Source organism: Oncorhynchus clarkii, chromosome 13 (genome assembly GCF_045791955.1).
Source record: "Oncorhynchus clarkii lewisi isolate Uvic-CL-2024 chromosome 13, UVic_Ocla_1.0, whole genome shotgun sequence".
NCBI lineage: Eukaryota > Metazoa > Chordata > Actinopteri > Salmoniformes > Salmonidae > Oncorhynchus > Oncorhynchus clarkii.
Window position 1 is genome coordinate 52,493,643 of NC_092159.1, and position 18,747 is coordinate 52,512,389.

An 18,747-nucleotide genomic window follows, 5' to 3' on the forward strand; every position below is an offset into this window, starting at 1 on the left:
CTATAAGGTGTTTTATTTGAGCTCTCCTAGCAGTGCCGTTGAGGATATAGAGCACGTTGGAACACAGCTCTGCATCCCTGCCTTTACACAACTACTGTTGTTGTTCACGCAACCAGTAACGGTCCATTATAAAATCGCAATCTGGGTCAAGTGGGCATGATTTGAAAGCTTGTTCTATTGCCAACATGACCAGCTAAATGATAAACTACAATCTTACGGTGTTAGGCTTTCACAATGCTATTAGAAAAGCAGGTCGTACGGTGTGCATAGAACGGAGTCACGAGTTCATTCAGATTCGGAAAATGTTCATCATAATACAACAAACAGGTTCATTCGGTTCTACTATTCTTTCTACTGACTCAAACATAGTGATCAGAAACATTGACACTGGATATGACATGAGTGTTTTGTGAAGTGCACATTTGGACATTTGGCTTCGATGACGTCAAAGTGGTAATTATTACAATCCTCAACGTCTCATCTTTCAAAATACATAGATTCATCGTAATTTACAGATGCTCAAGTTCAGAACGGCTGTCTGTCAAAACCCATACAGTGCTGTGAAGCGCAGAGACAAACCTCTGGAGTCATGTATAGCATGTTACTGTGCATCCACTATGTTCCAGTTTAAGCACAGACAATCTTAAATACATTTGGTATGGAGAGTTGGTCAGTGTGTGTGTGAGAGGTGTGTGTGTGTGTCTCTGTGTGTGCTAAACGTGTATGTGTGTGTCTCTGTGTGTGTCTCTGTGCGAGGTGAACTCCCACGCTGGCAGCAGATAGTAATTACTGCAGGTCTGCCCAAACAGCAACCCTAATTAAATCAGCATGCAGTTATTGTGTGATGGTATGTGTAAGTGACCAGGCTATTGACCGTGCTAATATAGCTCAGCCCACCAGAAACACCAGGTCATTGTTGTTCAGCATTTGGTCAGGGAAAATCAACACCACGCAACCCAGTCAACCCACAAGCCAATTCTGATTCGTATAAACCCACTCTGATCCTTCCCACACAGAGAGAGAACTTGAGTGGCAGTCTCCTGTCTCTGCCTCTCTGCATAGAGCCATCCCAACATACAGTTAAAATTGTACATAACACACACATTTCTTTCCACAGGGCCGAGGGGTGAGACAGGGATGCATCTTGAGCCCCACCCTCTTCAACATATATATATCAATGAATTAGCAAGGGCACTAGAACAGTCTGCAGCACCTGGCCTCGCCCTACTAAAATCTGATGTCAAATACTGTATCTACTGTTTGCTGATGATCTGGTTCTTCTGTCCCCAACCAAGGAGGGCCTACAGCAGCACCTAGACCTTATGCACAGATTCTGTCAGATCTGGACCATCAGTAAATCTCAGTAAGACAAAAATAATACTGTTCTAAAAAAGGCCCAGTTGCCAGGACCACGAATACAAATTCCATCTAGACACCGTTGCCCTAGAGCACACAAAAAACTATACCTACCTCGGCCTAAACAACAGCATCACAGGTTACTTCTACATAGCTGCAAACAATCTGAGCGACAAGGCCAGATGGGCATTCTATGCCATCAAAAGGAACATCAAATTTTACATACCAATTAGGATCTGGCAAAAAAATACTTTAATTAGGTATAGAACCCATTGCCCTTTATGGTTGTGAGGTCTGGGGTCCGCTCACCAACCAAGAATTCACAAAATGGGACAAACACGAAATTGCGACTCTGCTTGCAGAATTCTGCAAAAAATATCCTCTGTGTACAACATAAAACACAAAATAATGCATGCAGAGCAGAATTAGGCCGATACCCGCTAATTATCAAAATCGAGAATTGAGAGCGAGAGAGCGAGAGAGAGATACCACAATGTGCAATCCGGGCAGCAAGATTTGTGGCCAGTTGTCATGAGAAAAGGGCAACCAGTGGCACACAAACAACATTGTAAATACCACCAATATTTATATGTTTATTTATCTTCCCCTACTACTCAAACTATAATTGGTAAAACATTGTATATAATATAACACTTGAAATGAAATGATTTCACTTGCTTTGGCCATGTAAACATGTTTCCCATGCCAATAAAGACACTTTGAATTGAATTGAGAGAGATACAGAACGAGAAGGTGAAGGCCAAAAGTGATGTCTTTGCCTCCTCATCTTTCTCTCTCCTATTCCTAACAAGTGCTACTTGATTGGTACTTTATGACGGTTTGCTGAACAGGAAAAGGCTTTGTTTCCCTGATGCTTTCTCTGTTAAATCTAACAAGACCCTGCTGTGAATCAAGCAGACAACAACAGATGATCAACATAGAGGTAGAGAGAGAAAGCTGTGAAGGAGGGAAAGAAGAGTGGAGGACAGGAAAAGAAGGAGGGTGGCGTTGTGGAGATTAAAAGTATTAAAAGGAGAGATGAGTTTCCATCTCAGTAATGCAGTGTAACTACAAAACATTTTGTGTCTCCTTATGTCAGGGGGTGAACACAGTTTTCATGGGCACACAAATCCCAAATGATGTGATGCTAACCGAAAGAGTATTACCTTGATACTTCAAACCTAAATCGATACTGTCCTTAACGTGGTTCTTCAATAATTATGAATAACACTTGTTGGATGCACATATGGTGTCCAGGTGATTAGTTACGCTGCTTTATTTTCACACATCATCATCTGATCCAGGAAGGAATTTTCTGAATGAGAGTCAAGTGATGAACAGTTGTTGTGATAGTGCATGCGATGCAACAACAGACCAAGTGCTGGAAAAAAATGTGTTTTGGTGTCTCATTCCATATGGGGAAGACAGTTGTGCCTGGATTCATGTTGGATCTAATATCCCTAGAGAATTTATGTTGATCATCTGTTGTTGTCTGCTTGATTCACAGCAGGGTCTTGTTAGATTTAACAGAGAAAGCATCAAGGTAATGTTTTCTGATGTTTGTTTTTTTAAATACATTTTTTTGAAAATCTGACATTTCCTCAGATTGGTGTTTGAAAAGTCCTTGTAATTATTGTCGCTTGAATAAAAGGGTGTTGTTGCGTTGCACTACTCTGTTGCTGTAAAACCATGTTATTATGATGACGACAACATCCGATGTTCTCTTCAACTATACATTCAACTATTCAACTTGACCATACATACAAATCCTTCCATTAAAAAAGGAACCTGGTTATTTGTTACTGGTGGTGAGATTGTAATGCTACAGCTATTCATGGCTTTATTATGTGTGCCTGCGTCGGCCACATAGGCTACAGAAAGGTTGCCATGCATGCATCCAATTTATTTAGTCAGGCAATGTCCACATTATTCTAACATATTTTATAATGTAATAATAATGTGAATATCAATGCATTTGCAAGGCCTAAAAAATGCATTATTTTTTAGTGGTAATGGTCTACTTTATTGACACTTTTTGATAGCTTTTTGGGGGGAAGGAGGGTTCTATATTAGGCCCTATAAGTACAATTATATAACATATACAATCGTATAACATTGAGGTCCATGAAAATTACAATTAAGTACTTGAAAAAGTCCCTGAAAGTCCTTGAATTTGACTTGCCAATGTGTGTATGAACCCTGCTTAAAGGAGGTATAGTCCTAGGTCTATGTTGTTGAATAGGTGGAGTTATGGGCCATGTTGCATATACTACCTTTTATTCCTCTAAGTACAAATGTGGAACTACATTATTATTATTTTTAAACCATTTGAAAATATGTATCCCAATGTCACACATTGGCCCCATTATGTATAAAAAGACCCATAGGCACACAACTGTACACACATAGTCGAACGGACGCACACATTCCCACACTCAATGCTCTGACCTGCAAACTTGACGTGGAACTTGTTCTCAGGTTTGAGGATCTGGACATACAGGGGGCAGTTTGGGGCAAAGTCCTTCACCGCCCAGGCTCTTAGAATGGTCTGGTGATCCTGTGAGTGAGTGAGTGAGTGTGAGTGTGAGTGTGAGTGTGAGTGTGAGAGAGAGAGAGAGAGAGAGAGAGAGAGAGAGAGAGAGAGAGAGAGAGAGAGAGAGAGACAGACTCAAATCATTAGCAGCACCAGTAGCTCCTCCACAGTCACAGATTGTATCTCCTCTATATACAATCCCCCTGGTAAGCCTCTTCAACTAGGGCACGGAGCTTTCAACAGAACTAACAGGCTATAGCCACACCAGAAAGGAAAATTCCCGTAATTCTGTCACAGGTGTGAAATAGTCTGTTAAGAACGGCAACGCAGAGAGGAAAATAGGAGCCAGGGTAAAATAAGAAGATAAATAAAAGTTGTGAAATAGTTCTTAGGATGATCATTTACATTTTGATAAAAATATAGTAGAGGTAGAGAGAGAAAGCTGTGAAGGAGGGAAAGAAGAGTGGAGGACAGGAAAAGAAGGAGGCTGGCGTTGTGGAGATTAAAAGTCTTAAAAGGAGATTGAGGAACGTACAGCAGCGAAGCGGTCCACCTCAAATCGGTTACTGAGGATAAAACAGGCCTCAGCATCGTCCATCCTACAGCCAGTTAGTAGAGCAGCAGGAGGGGTCAGGCCAAGACAGGACACAGGTCAGATAGAGGCAGGAGGAGGAGAGAGGAACAGGAGATGAAAGGATGAGAGGAGAGAGAGGGGGGGTGGATGTTGTTGTTGTCATGTTTTTGAGAGAGAACAAAGGAGGAACAGGACAATAGAACAATACATTTGTTCTTCTAACACACACGACTTCACAGCGAGTTACTACCAGGGCAGCAGAAGAGACGAGGAGGAGAAAATACAATCATTTTATTTGCTGTCTTTATTGAACAGAGCCAGTGTACTGTAACTGCTATCTGCCCTGATAACTGTCTAACACTGCTTATGAGATATGCCCCTGTAAGCATGTCTTGTTTTGGGGTCCCTGGAGGGGCAGCAGGTAGTCTAGTGGTTAGAGCTTTGGGCCAGTAACTGAAGGTTTCTGGATCGAATCCCCGAGCTGACAAGGTAAAAATCAGTCGTTCTGCCCCCTGAGCAAGGCAGTTAACCTGTTACATGGCCGCCAAAGACGTGGATGTTGATTATGGAAGTCCCCCACACCTCTCTGATTCAGAGGGGTTGGGTTAAATGCAGAAGACACATTTCAGTTGAATGCATTCAGTTATACAACTGACTAGGTATCCCCCTTCCTTTCCCTTTCACTGTAACATAGCTGCAATTTGGGGCCCCAGTAGCATAGCTGTGATTTGGGTGGGGACCCGATGCAGGGGACTCACTTGGCCCTCATGAGGTCTTGGTCCTTGAGGGCGGAGCCCTGCAGGTAGATGACCCTCTGTGCCCACAGGGGCACGTGGAGGACCCTCCGTACCTGTACATCCATCTCTGCCGGGCACAGGATCACCACGTAGTAGTCCTATAGATGGACACACACACACACATTGGGGTTAATGGGAGGGACGAGAGGGTCTCACACAAATATTCTCTCACACCCTCACCCAGCTGCTCCTGAAAATAAAACATGTTGTTTGATCTATGCTAATGCTGATTGAATCCCCTGTTTTAACCTCAGCTGCTTCAGCTCCTGGAGAGGATTACAGAGATGTACACACACGCACACACACATGAATACACGCACACACACGTTAATCACACCGTATCTCATCTTCCTAATGGAAAAATGTGTAGAATTGCAGGAAATTAACTCTAAAACGTTGCATTTTTTTTTCTCGTCAAGGGGGAAGGGGGGACCAACATTTTCCTTACGGCTCCCATAAGGCTAGAGTCGGCTCTGACTGTATGACTGCATGTGTGGATATACTGTAGATGTGGGTACGCAGACCAGCGAGTCACTGAGGCCCCTCAGATCAGATTGTTTTGTGGCCCTCACCCCAATCAAAGTTGCCCATCCCTGCCCTAGTTAAGGTTTAATGGAGAGACCTGCAGTCTGGGGTGAGCGAAGAACTCGTTGAGGAAGTCCATGAGGAGGTCTATCTTGAGGCAGCTGACACACAGCACCACGTGCTTCTCCGTCTGGGCCCGGTATCGGCTGTAGTTCCCCCCAGACTTCTGGCGCTCCATCCACAGGAAGGCCAGCTGCTCAAACTACAGATGGCAAGAATTATATTAGTGTAATTAGTGATGGACAGACAGTAGGTGGGTTGAGGTAGTGAAAGACAGTAGGTGAGTTGAGGTAGTGATAGATACATTGTAGGTGGGTTGAGGTAGTGAAAGGCAGTAGGTGGGTTGAGGTAGTGATAGATAGACAGTAGGTGGGTTGAGGTAGTGATAGTGAAAGACAGTAGGTGTGTTGAGATAGTGATAGATAGACAGTAGGTGGGTTGAGGTAGTGATAGATAGACAGTAGGTGGTTTGAGGTAGTGATAGATAGACAGTAGGTGGGTTGAGGTAGTGATAGTGATGGACAGTTGGTGGGTTGAGGAAGTGATATATAGACAGTAGGTGGGTTGAGGTAGTGATAGACAGTAGGTGGTTTGAGGCAGTGATAGTGAAAGACAGTAGGTGTGTTGAGATAGTGATAGATAGACAGTAGGTGGGTTGAGGTAGTGATAGATAGACAGTAGGTGGGTTGAGGTAGTGATAGTGAAAGACAGTAGGTGGGTTAAGGTAGTGATAAATAGATAGTAGGAGGGTTGAGGTAGTGATAGTGAAAGACAGTAGGTGTGTTGAGATAGTGATAGATAGACAGTAGGTGGGTTGAGGTGGTGATAGATAGACAGTAGGTGGGTTCAGGTAGTGATAGTGAAAGACAGTAGGTGGGTTAAGGTAGTGATAAATAGATAGTAGGAGGGTTGAGGTAGTGATAAGTGACAGAGAGTAGGTGGTTTGAGGTAGTGATAGACAGTAGGTAGATTGAGGTAGTGATAGATAGACAGTAGGTGGGTTGAGGTAGTGATAGATAGACAGTAGGTGGGTTGAGGTAGTGATAGATAGACAATAGGTGGGTTGAGGTATTGATAGAGGGTATATTTTGGTATATTTTGCTTGAGCATGAATAGAAATACCTGCCCTGCGTGCAAATCTAGGCCTATAAAAGTTTCCATTTGGGGATGTCTAATAGTATATCTGCTTTTCTTAACTCACCACCACTGATGAGCTGTGGAGATTCTCAAAGTATTTTTTTAGTCACCTCACACAGACAATCAACAGAGTGTTTTACATCCATTGCGAATGACAATAGTTCCTCTCTGTATTTGAAAATTCTTTCCAACGCTTCCCTTCTCGATAGGCCTAAGTAACCACAGCGCCTCGGTGTGAAATAGATGTTGCTGATCCCAGATCTCCAGTGGAAACATCATAAAATAGGCTACCTGTACACTTCTCCCTTGCACAAATACAGCGTTGTCTGTTCCGAGCTCATTGGCACAGGAAACAGTGAGGGCCCAGTTGAAACAATGTTGCAAGTTCGCTATAGCGAGAGTTAAAGCCAGACAGAGAGAGAGGCAGACAGACAGAGGAGAGAGATTAATGCTTTTGACTGAACCAACTGCCATGCGTAGCAAATGTGATTTATTGAGGATATTTATTTTTATCAGGATATTTCTTTTTCAAATATAATTTCGTATCTGGTCGGTATTTCACATATTTTCAGACAGATCCGAGGTCTGTGTCCATCAAGCGTGATCCGTCTGGGGATCCGAGGGTCAACTACAGAATTTTGGATCTGACCTGTTCGGATACCTGTCGGATCTCGGGTTGATCAAGTTAGGGTATATCCGTAAAGACCTCTAGTTGAGGTAGTGATACACAGACAGTAGGTGGTTTGAGGTAGTGATAGAGAGACAGTATGTGGGTTGAGGTAGTGATAGAGAGACAGTATGTGGTTTGAGGTAGTGACAGACAGACAGTAGGTGGGTTGAGGTAGTGATAGACAGACAGTAGCTGGGTTGAGGTAGTGATAGATAGACAGTAGGTGGGTTGAGGTAGTGATAGAGAGACTGTAGGTGGGTTGAGGTAGTGACAGACAGACAGTAGCTGGGTTGAGGTAGTGATAGACAGACAGTAGGTGGGTTGAGGTAGTGATAGACATACAGTAGGTGAGTTGAGGTAGTGATAGAGAGACAGTAGGTGGGTTGAGGTAGTGATAGACAGTAGGTGGTTTGAGGTAGTGACAGACAATAGGTGGGTTGAGGTAGTGATAGACAGACAGTAGTGATAGACTGACAGTAGGTGGGTTGAGGTAGTGATAGATAGACAGTAGGTGGGTTGAGGTAGTGATAGACAGACAGTAGGTGGGTTGAGGTAGTGATAGTGATGGACCATTGGTGGGTTGAGGTAGTGATAGATAGACAGTAGGTGGGTTGAGGTAGTGATAGACAGACAGTAGGTGGGTTGAGGTAGTGATAGACAGACAGTAGGTGGGTTGAGGTGGTGATAGACAGACAGTAGGTGGGTTGAGGTAGTGATGGATAGACAGTAGGTGGGTTGAGGTAGTGATAGATAGACAGTAGGTGGGTTGAGGTAGTGATAGATAGACAGTAGGTGGGTTGAGGTAGTAATAGACAGACAGTAGGTGGGTTGAGGTAGTGATAGTGATGGACCGTTGGTGGGTTGAGGTAGTGATAGATAGACAGTAGGTGAGTTGAGGTAGTGACAGACAGTAGGTGGGTTGAGGTAGTGATAGACAGACAGTAGGTGGGTTGAGGTAGTGATAGATAGACAGTAGGTGGGTTGAGGTAGTGATAGACAGAGAGTAGGTGGGTTGAGGTAGTGATAGTGATGGACCGTTGGTGGGTTGAGGTAGTGACAGAAAGTAGGTGGGTTGAGGTAGTGATAGAAAGACAGTAGGTGGGTTGAGGTAGTGATAGACAGGCAGTAGGTGGGTTGAGGTAGTGATAGACAGACAGTAGGTGGGTTGAGGTAGTGATAGATAGACAGTAGGTGGGTTGAGGTAGTGATAGATAGACAGTAGGTGGGTTGAGGTAGTGACAGACAGACAGTAGGTGGGTTGAGGTAGTGACAGACAGACAGTAGGTGGGTTGAGGTAGTGATAGACAGACAGTAGGTGGGTTGAGGTAGTGATAGTGACAGACAGTAGGTGGGTTGAGGAAGTGATAGACAGTAGGTGGGTTGAGGTAGTGATAGATAGACAGTAGGTGGGTTGAGGTAGTGACAGACAGACAGTAGGTGGGTTGAGGTAGTGATAGACAGACAGTAGGTGGGTTGAGGTAGTGATGGACAGACAGTAGGTGGGTTGAGGTAGTGATAGATAGAAAGTAGGTGGGTTGAGGTAGTGATAGTGATGGACCGTTGGTGGGTTGAGGTAGTGATAGATAGACAGTAGGTGGGTTGAGGTAGTGATAGACAGACAGTAGGTGGGATGAGGTAGTGATAGACAGACAGTAGGTGGGTTGAGGTAGTGATAGACAGACAGTAGGTGGGTTGAGGAAGTGATAGATAGACAGTAGGCGGGTTGAGGTAGTGATAGATAGACAGTAGGTGGGTTGAGGTAGTGATAGAGAGACAGTAGGTGGGTTGATGTAGTGATAGAGAGACAGTAGGTAGGTTTAGGTAGAAATAGATAGACAGTAGGTGGGTTGAGGTAGTGATAGATAGACAGTAGGTGGGTTGAGGTAGTAATAGACAGACAGTAGGTGGGTTGAGGTAGTGACAGAGAGACAGTAGGTGGGTTGAGGTAATGATAGAGAGACAGTAGGTGGTTTGAGGTAGTGATAGAGAGACAGTAGGTAGGTTGAGGTAGTGATAGTGATGGAACGTTGGTGGGTTGAGGTAGTGATAGATAGACAGTAGGTGGGTTGAGGAAGTGATACACAGACAGTAGGTGGGTTGAGGTAGTGATAGACAGACAGTAGGTGAGTTGAGTTAGTGATAGACAGACAGTAGGTGGGTTGAGGTAGTGATAGACAGACCGTAGGTGGGTTGAGGTAGTGAGAGTGACAGACAGTAGGTGGGTTGAGGAAGTGATAGACAGTAGGTGGGTTGAGGTAGTGATAGATAGACAGTAGGTGGATTGAGGTAGTGACAGACAGACAGTAGGTGGGTTGAGGTAGTGACAGACAGACAGTAGGTGGGTTGAGGTAGTGACAGACGGACAGTAGGTTGGTTGAGGTAGTGATAGACATACAGTAGGTGGGTTGAGGTAGTGATAGACAGACCGTAGGTGGGTTGAGGTAGTGATAGTGACAGACAGTAGGTGGGTTGAGGAAGTGATAGACAGTAGGTGGGTTGAGGTAGTGATAGATAGACAGTAGGTGGGTTGAGGTAGTGACAGACAGACAGTAGGTGGGTTGAGGTAGTGATAGATAGACAGTAGGTGGGTTGAGGTAGTGATAGACAGACAGTAGGTGGGTTGAGGTAGTGATAGACAGACAGTAGGTGGGTTGAGGTAGTGATAGACAGTAGGTGGGTTGAGGTAGTGATAGACAGACAGTAGGTGGGTTGAGGTAGTGATAGACAGACAGTAGGTGGGTTGAGGTAGTGATAGATAGACAGTAGGTGGGTTGAGGTAGTGATAGAAAGACAGTAGGTGGGTTGAGGTAGTGATAGATAGACAGTAGGTGGGTTGAGGTAGTGATAGAAAGACAGTAGGTGGGTTGAGGTAGTGATAGAGAGACAGTAGGTAGGTTTAGGTAGTGATACATAGACAGTAGGTGGGTTGAGGTAGTGATAGATAGACAGTAGGTGGGTTGAGGTAGTAATAGACAGACAGTAGGTGGGTTGAGGTAGTGATAGTGATGGACCGTTGGTGGGTTGAGGTAGTGATAGATAGACAGTAGGTGGGTTGAGGTAGTGGTAGTGACAGACAGTAGGTGGGTTGAGGTAGTGATAGATAGACAGTAGGTGGGTTGAGGTAGTAATAGACAGACAGTAGGTGGGTTGAGGTAGTGATAGTGATGGACCGTTGGTGGGTTGAGGTAGTGATAGATAGACAGTAGGTGGGTTGAGGTAGTAATAGACAGACAGTAGGTGGGTTGAGGTAGTGATAGTGATGGACCGTTGGTGGGTTGAGGTAGTGATAGATAGACAGTAGGTGATTTGAGGTAGTGATAGACAGTAGGTGGGTTGAGGTAGTGATAGATAACAGTAGGTGGTTTGAGGTAGTGATAGATAACAGTAGGTGGTTTGAGGTAGTGATAGATAGACAGTAGGTGGGTTGAGGTTGTGACAGACAGGCAGTAGGTGGGTTGAGGAAGTGATAGACAGAAGGTGGGTTGAGGTAGTGATACACAGACAGTAGGTGGGTTGAGGAAGTGATACACAAACAGTAGGTGGGTTGAAGTAGTGAGACACAGACAGTAGGTAGGTTGAGGTAGTGACAGACAGACAGTAGGTGGGTTGAGGAAGTGATAGACAGACAGTAGGTGGGTTGAGGTAGTGATAGACAGTAGGTGGGTTGAGGTAGTGATAGACAGACAGTAGGTGGGTTGAGGTAGTGATAGACAGACAGTAGGTGGGTTGAGGTAGTGATAGATAGACAGTAGGTGGGTTGAGGTAGTGATAGAAAGACAGTAGGTGGGTTGAGGTAGTGATAGTGATGGACCGTTGGTGGGTTGAGGTAGTGATAGATAGACAGTAGGTGGGTTGAGGTAGTGATAGATAGACAGTAGGTGGGTTGAGGTAGTGATAGAAAGACAGTAGGTGGGTTGAGGTAGTGATAGAGAGACAGTAGGTAGGTTTAGGTAGTGATATATAGACAGTAGGTGGGTTGAGGTAGTGATAGATAGACAGTAGGTGGGTTGAGGTAGTAATAGACAGACAGTGAGGTAGTGATAGTGATGGACCGTTGGTGGGTTGAGGTAGTGATAGATAGACAGTAGGTGGGTTGAGGTAGTGGTAGTGACAGACAGTAGGTGGGTTGAGGTAGTGATAGATAGACAGTAGGTGGGTTGAGGTAGTAATAGACAGACAGTAGGTGGGTTGAGGTAGTGATAGTGATGGACCGTTGGTGGGTTTAGGTAGTGATAGATAGACAGTAGGTGGGTTGAGGTAGTGGTAGTGACAGACAGTAGGTGGGTTGAGGTAGTGATAGATAGACAGTAGGTGATTTGAGGTAGTGATAGACAGTAGGTGGGTTGAGGTAGTGATAGATAACAGTAGGTGGTTTGAGGTAGTGATAGATAACAGTAGGTGGTTTGAGGTAGTGATAGATAGACAGTAGGTGGGTTGAGGTTGTGACAGACAGGCAGTAGGTGGGTTGAGGAAGTGATAGACAGAAGGTGGGTTGAGGTAGTGATACACAGACAGTAGGTGGGTTGAGGAAGTGATACACAAACAGTAGGTGGGTTGAAGTAGTGAGACACAGACAGTAGGTAGGTTGAGGTAGTGACAGACAGACAGTAGGTGGGTTGAGGAAGTGATACACAAACAGAAGGTGGGTTGAAGTAGTGAGACACAGACAGTAGGTAGGTTGAGGTAGTGACAGACAGACAGTAGGTGGGTTGAGGAAGTGATACACAGACAGTAGGTGGGTTGAGGTAGTGCTAGGTGGGTTGAGGTAGTGATAGATGGGTTGAGGTAGTGATAGACAGACAGTAGGTGGGATGAGGTAGTGATAGATAGACAGTAGTTGGGTTGAGGTAGTGATATACAGACTGTAGGTGGGTTGAGGTAGTGATAGACAGACAGTAGGTGGGTTGAGGTAGTGATAGACAGACAGTAGGTGGGTTGAGGTAGTGATTGACAGACAGTAGGTGGGTTGAGGTAGTGGTAGTGACAGACAGCAGGTGGGTTGAGGTAGTGATAGTGATGGACCGTTGGTGGGTTGAGGTAGTGATAGATAGACAGTAGGTGGGTTGAGGTAGTGGTAGTGACAGACAGTAGGTGGGTTGAGGTAGTGACAGATAGACAGTAGGTGATCTGAGGTAGTGATAGACAGTAGGTGGGTTGAGGTAGTGATAGATAACAGTAGGTGGTTTGAGGTAGTGATAGATAGACAGTAGGTGGGTTGAGGTAGTGATAGATAACAGTAGGTGGTTTGAGGTAGTGATAGATAACAGTAGGTGGTTTGAGGTAGTGATAGATAGACAGTAGGTGGGTTGAGGTTGTGACAGACAGGCAGTAGGTGGGTTGAGGAAGTGATAGACAGAAGGTGGGTTGAGGTAGTGATACACAGACAGTAGGTGGGTTGAGGAAGTGATACACAAACAGTAGGTGGGTTGAAGTAGTGAGACACAGACAGTAGGTAGGTTGAGGTAGTGACAGACAGACAGTAGGTGGGTTGAGGAAGTGATACACAAACAGAAGGTGGGTTGAAGTAGTGAGACACAGACAGTAGGTAGGTTGAGGTAGTGACAGACAGACAGTAGGTGGGTTGAGGAAGTGATACACAGACAGTAGGTGGGTTGAGGTAGTGCTAGGTGGGTTGAGGTAGTGATAGATGGGTTGAGGTAGTGATAGACAGACAGTAGGTGGGATGAGGTAGTGATAGATAGACAGTAGTTGGGTTGAGGTAGTGATATACAGACTGTAGGTGGGTTGAGGTAGTGATAGACAGACAGTAGGTGGGTTGAGGTAGTGATAGACAGACAGTAGGTGGGTTGAGGTAGTGATTGACAGACAGTAGGTGGGTTGAGGTAGTGGTAGTGACAGACAGCAGGTGGGTTGAGGTAGTGATAGTGATGGACCGTTGGTGGGTTGAGGTAGTGATAGATAGACAGTAGGTGGGTTGAGGTAGTGGTAGTGACAGACAGTAGGTGGGTTGAGGTAGTGACAGATAGACAGTAGGTGATCTGAGGTAGTGATAGACAGTAGGTGGGTTGAGGTAGTGATAGATAACAGTAGGTGGTTTGAGGTAGTGATAGATAGACAGTAGGTGGGTTGAGGTAGTAATAGACAGACAGTAGGTGGGTTGAGGTAGTGATAGTGATGGACCGTTGGTGGGTTGAGGTAGTGATAGATAGACAGTAGGTGGGTTGAGGTAGTGGTAGTGACAGACAGTAGGTGGATTGAGGTAGTGACAGATAGACAGTAGGTGATTTGAGGTAGTGATAGACAGTAGGTGGGTTGAGGTAGTGATAGATAGACAGTAGGTGGGTTGAGGTAGTGATAGACAGACAGTAGGTGGGTTGAGGTTGTGACAGACAGGCAGTAGGTGGGTTGAGGAAGTGATAGACAGACAGAAGGTGGGTTGAGGTAGTGATACACAGACAGTAGGTGGGTTGAGGAAGTGATACACAAACAGTAGGTGGGTTGAAGTAGTGATACACAGACAGTAGGTAGGTTGAGGTAGTGACAGACAGACAGTAGGTGGGTTGAGGAAGTGATACACAGACAGTAGGTGGGTTGAGGTAGTGCTAGGTGGGTTGAGGTAGTGATAGATGGGTTGAGGTAGTGATAGACAGACAGTAGGTGGGTTGAGGTAGTGATAGATAGACAGTAGTTGGGTTGAGGTAGTGATAGACAGACTGTAGGTGGGTTGAGGGAGTGATAGACAGACAGTAGGTGGGTTGAGGTAGTGATAGACAGACAGTAGGTGGGTTGAGGTAGTGATTGACAGTAGGTGGGTTGAGGCAGCGATAGACAGTAGGTGGTTTGAGGTAGTGACAGACAATAGGTGGGTTGAGGTAGTGATAGACAGACAGTAGGTGGGTTGAGGTAGTGATAGACAGACAGTAGGTGGGTTGAGGTAGTGATAGACAGACAGTAGGTGGGTTGAGGTAGTGATAGACAGACAGTAGGTGGGTTGAGGTAGTGCTAGACAGACAGTAGGTAGGTTGAGGTAGTGACAGACAGACAGTAGGTGGGTTGAGGAAGTGATAGACAGACAGTAGGTGGGTTGAGGTAGTGGTAGTGACAGACAGTAGGTGGGTTGAGGTAGTTATAGACAGTAGGTGGGTTGAGGTAGTGATAGATAGACTGTAGGTGATTTGAGGTAGTGATAGACAGTAGGTGGGTTGAGGTAGTGATATATAACAGTAGGTGGTTTGAGGTAGTGATAGATAGACAGTAGGTGGGTTGAGGTAGTGATAGACAGACAGTAGGTGGGTTGAGGAAGTGATAGACAGACAGAAGGTGGGTTGAAGTAGTGATACACAGACAGTAGGTAGGTTGAGGTAGTGACAGACAGACAGTAGGTGGGTTGAGGAAGTGATAGACAGACAGTAGGTGGGTTGAGGTAGTGGTAGTGACAGACAGTAGGTGGGTTGAAGTAATGATAGACAGTAGGTGGGTTGAGGCAGCGATAGACAGTAGGTGGTTTGAGGTAGTGACAAACAATAGGTGGGTTGAGGTAGTGATAGACAGACAGTAGGTGGGTTGAGGTAGTGATAGTGATGGACCGTTGGTGGGTTGAGGTAGTGATAGATAGACAGTAGGTGGGTTGAGGTAGTGGTAGTGACAGACAGTAGGTGGGTTGAGGTAGTGATAGACAGTAGGTGGGTTGAGGCAGCGATAGACAGTAGGTGGTTTGAGGTAGTGACAAACAATAGGTGGGTTGAGGTAGTGATAGACAGACAGTAGGTAGGTTGAGGTAGCGATAGTGATGGACCGTTGGTGGGTTGAGGTAGTGATAGATAGACAGTAGGTGGGTTGAGGTAGTGATAGACAGACAGTAGGTGGGTTGAGGAAGTGATAGATAGACAGTAGGTGGGTTGAGGTAGTGATAGATAGACAGTAGGTAGTGATAGAGAGACAGTAGGTAGGTTTAGGTAGTGATAGATAGACAGTAGGTGGGTTGAGGTAGTGATAGAAAGACAGTAGGTGGGTTGAGGTAGTGATAGAGAGACAGTAGGTAGGTTTAGGTAGTGATAGATAGACAGTAGGTGGGTTGAGGTAGTGATAGTGATGGACCGTTGGTGGGTTGAGGTAGTGATAGATAGACAGTAGGTGGTTTGAGGTAGTGGTAGTGACAGACAGTAGGTGGGTTGAGGTAGTTATAGATAGACAGTAGGTGATTTGAGGTAGTGATAGATAACAGTAGGTGGTTTGAGGTAGTGATAGATAGACAGTAGGTGGGTTGAGGTAGTGATAGACAGACAGAAGGTGGGTTGAGGTAGTGATACACAGACAGTAGGTGGGTTGAGGAAGTGATACACAGACAGTAGGTGGGTTGAAGTAGTGAGACACAAACAGTAGGTAGGTTGAGGTAGTGACAGACAGACAGTAGGTGGGTTGAGGAAGTGATACACAGACAGTAGGTGGGTTGAAGTAGTGAAACACAGACAGTAGGTAGGTTGAGGTAGTGACAGACAGACAGTAGGTGGGTTGAGGTAATGATAGATAGACAGTAGTTGGGTTGAGGTAGTGATAGACAGACAGTAGGTGGGTTGAGGTAGTGATAGACAGACAGTAGGTGGGTTGAGGTAGTGATTGACAGTAGGTGGGTTGAGGCAGCGATAGACAGTAGGTGGTTTGAGGTAGTGACAGACAATAGGTGGGTTGAGGTAGTGATAGACAGACAGTAGGTGGGTTGAGGTAGTGATAGATAGACAGTAGGTGATTTGAGGTAGTGATAGATAACAGTAGGTGGTTTAAGGTAGTGATAGATAGACAGTAGGTGGGTTGAGGTAGTGATAGACTGACAGTAGGTGGGTTGAGGTTGTGACAGACAGGCAGTAGGTGGGTTGAGGAAGTGATAGACAGACAGAAGGTGGGTTGAGGTAGTGATACACAGACAGTAGGTGGGTTGAGGAAATGATACACAGACAGTAGGTGGGTTGAAGTAGTGAGACACAGACAGTAGGTAGGTTGAGGTAGTGACAGACAGACAGTAGGTGGGTTGAGGAAGTGATACACAGACAGTAGGTGGGTTGAGGTAGTGCTAGGTGGGTTGAGGTAGTGATAGATGGGTTGAGGTAGTGATAGACAGACAGTAGGTGGGTTGAGGAAGTGATACACAGACAGTAGGTGGGTTGAGGTAGTGATAGATGGGTTGAGGTAGTGATAGACAGACAGTAGGTGGGTTGATGTAGTGATAGATAGACAGTAGTTGGGTTGAGGTAGTGATAGACAGACTGTAGGTGGGTTGAGGTAGTGATAGACAGACAGTAGGTGGGTTGAGGTAGTGATAGACAGACAGTAGGTGGGTTGAGGTAGTGATTGACAGTAGGTGGGTTGAGGCAGCGATAGACAGTAGGTGGTTTGAGGTAGTGACAGACAATAGGTGGGTTGAGGTAGTGATAGACAGACAGTAGGTGGGTTGAGGTAGTGATAGACAGACAGTAGGTGGGTTGAGGTAGTGATAGACAGACAGTAGGTGGGTTGAGGTAGTGATAGATAGACAATAGGTGGGTTGAGGTAGTGATAGACAGACAGTAGGTGGGTTGAGGTAGTGATAGACAGACAGTAGGTGGGTTGAGGTAGTGATAGACAGTAAGTGGGTTGAGGTAGTGATTGACAGTAGGTGGGTTGAGGCAGCGATAGACAGTAGGTGGTTTGAGGTAATGACAGACAATAGGTGGGTTGAGGTAGTGATAGACAGACAGTAGGTGGGTTGAGGTAGTGATAGATAGACAGTAGGTGATTTGAGGTAGTGATAGATAACAGTAGGTGGTTTAAGGTAGTGATAGATAGACAGTAGGTGGGTTGAGGTAGTGATAGACTGACAGTAGGTGGGTTGAGGTTGTGACAGACAGGCAGTAGGTGGGTTGAGGAAGTGATAGACAGACAGAAGGTGGGTTGAGGTAGTGATACACAGACAGTAGGTAGGAAATGATACACAGACAGTAGGTGGGTTGAAGTAGTGAGAACAGACAGTAGGTAGGTTGAGGTAGTGACACAGACAGTAGGTGGGTACACAGACAGTAGGTGGGTTGAGGTAGTGCTAGGTGGGTTGAGGTAGTGATAGATGGGTTGAGGTAGTGATAGACAGACAGACAGTAGGTAGGTAGTGATAGATGGGTTGAGGTAGTGATAGACAGACAGTAGGTGGGTTGAGGTAGTGATAGATAGACAGTAGTTGGGTTGAGGTAGTGATAGACAGACTGTAGGTGGGTTGAGGTAGTGATAGACAGACAGTAGGTGGGTTGAGGTAGTGATAGACAGACAGTAGGTGGGTTGAGGTAGTGATTGACAGTAGGTGGGTTGAGGCAGCGATAGACAGTAGGTGGTTTGAGGTAGTGACAGACAATAGGTGGGTTGAGGTGGGTTGAGGTAGTGATAGACAGACAGTGACAGACAGACAGTAGGTGGGTTGAGGAAGTGATAGTGATAGACAGACAGTAGGTGGGTTGAGGTAGTGATAGACAGACAGTAGGTGGGTTGAGGTAGTGATAGACAGACAGTAGGTGGGTTGAGGTAGTGATAGATAGACAATAGGTGGGTTGAGGTAGTGATAGACAGACAGTAGGTGGGTTGAGGTAGTGATAGACAGACAGTAGGTGGGTTGAGGTAGTGATAGACAGTAAGTGGGTTGAGGCAGCGATAGACAGACAGTAGGTGGGTTGAGGTAGTGATAGACAGACAGTAGGTGGGTTGAGGTAGTGATAGACAGACAGTAGGTGGGTTGAGGTAGTGCTAGACAGACAGTAGGTAGGTTGAGGTAGTGACAGACAGACAGTAGGTGGGTTGAGGAAGTGATAGACAGACAGTAGGTGGGTTGAGGTAGTGGTAGTGACAGACAGTAGGTGGGTTGAGGTAGTGATAGACAGTAGGTGGGTTGAGGTAGTGATAGATAGACTGTAGGTGATTTGAGGTAGTGATAGACAGTAGGTGGGTTGAGGTAGTGATATATAACAGTAGGTGGTTTGAGGTAGTGATAGATAGACAGTAGGTGGGTTGAGGTAGTGATAGACAGACAGTAGGTGGGTTGAGGAAGTGATAGACAGACAGAAGGTGGGTTGAAGTAGTGATACACAGACAGTAGGTAGGTTGAGGTAGTGACAGACAG

General features: G+C 45.5%; 1 protein-coding gene across 1 annotated transcript in view; it reads right to left on the bottom strand.

Annotated features, from left to right (window-relative positions):
- Window positions 1-18,747, bottom strand: part of LOC139424038 (potassium channel subfamily T member 2-like) — a 91,516-nt gene that overhangs the window by 20,695 nt on the left and 52,074 nt on the right. The window contains exons 11-14 of the mRNA XM_071175725.1: window positions 5,883-6,047; window positions 5,222-5,358; window positions 4,425-4,488; window positions 3,805-3,913 (exon numbers count right to left, since the gene is read on the bottom strand). Of these exons, the coding sequence (XP_071031826.1) occupies window positions 3,805-3,913; window positions 4,425-4,488; window positions 5,222-5,358; window positions 5,883-6,047 (475 nt within the window). The remainder of the gene's footprint in view (window positions 1-3,804; window positions 3,914-4,424; window positions 4,489-5,221; window positions 5,359-5,882; window positions 6,048-18,747) is intronic.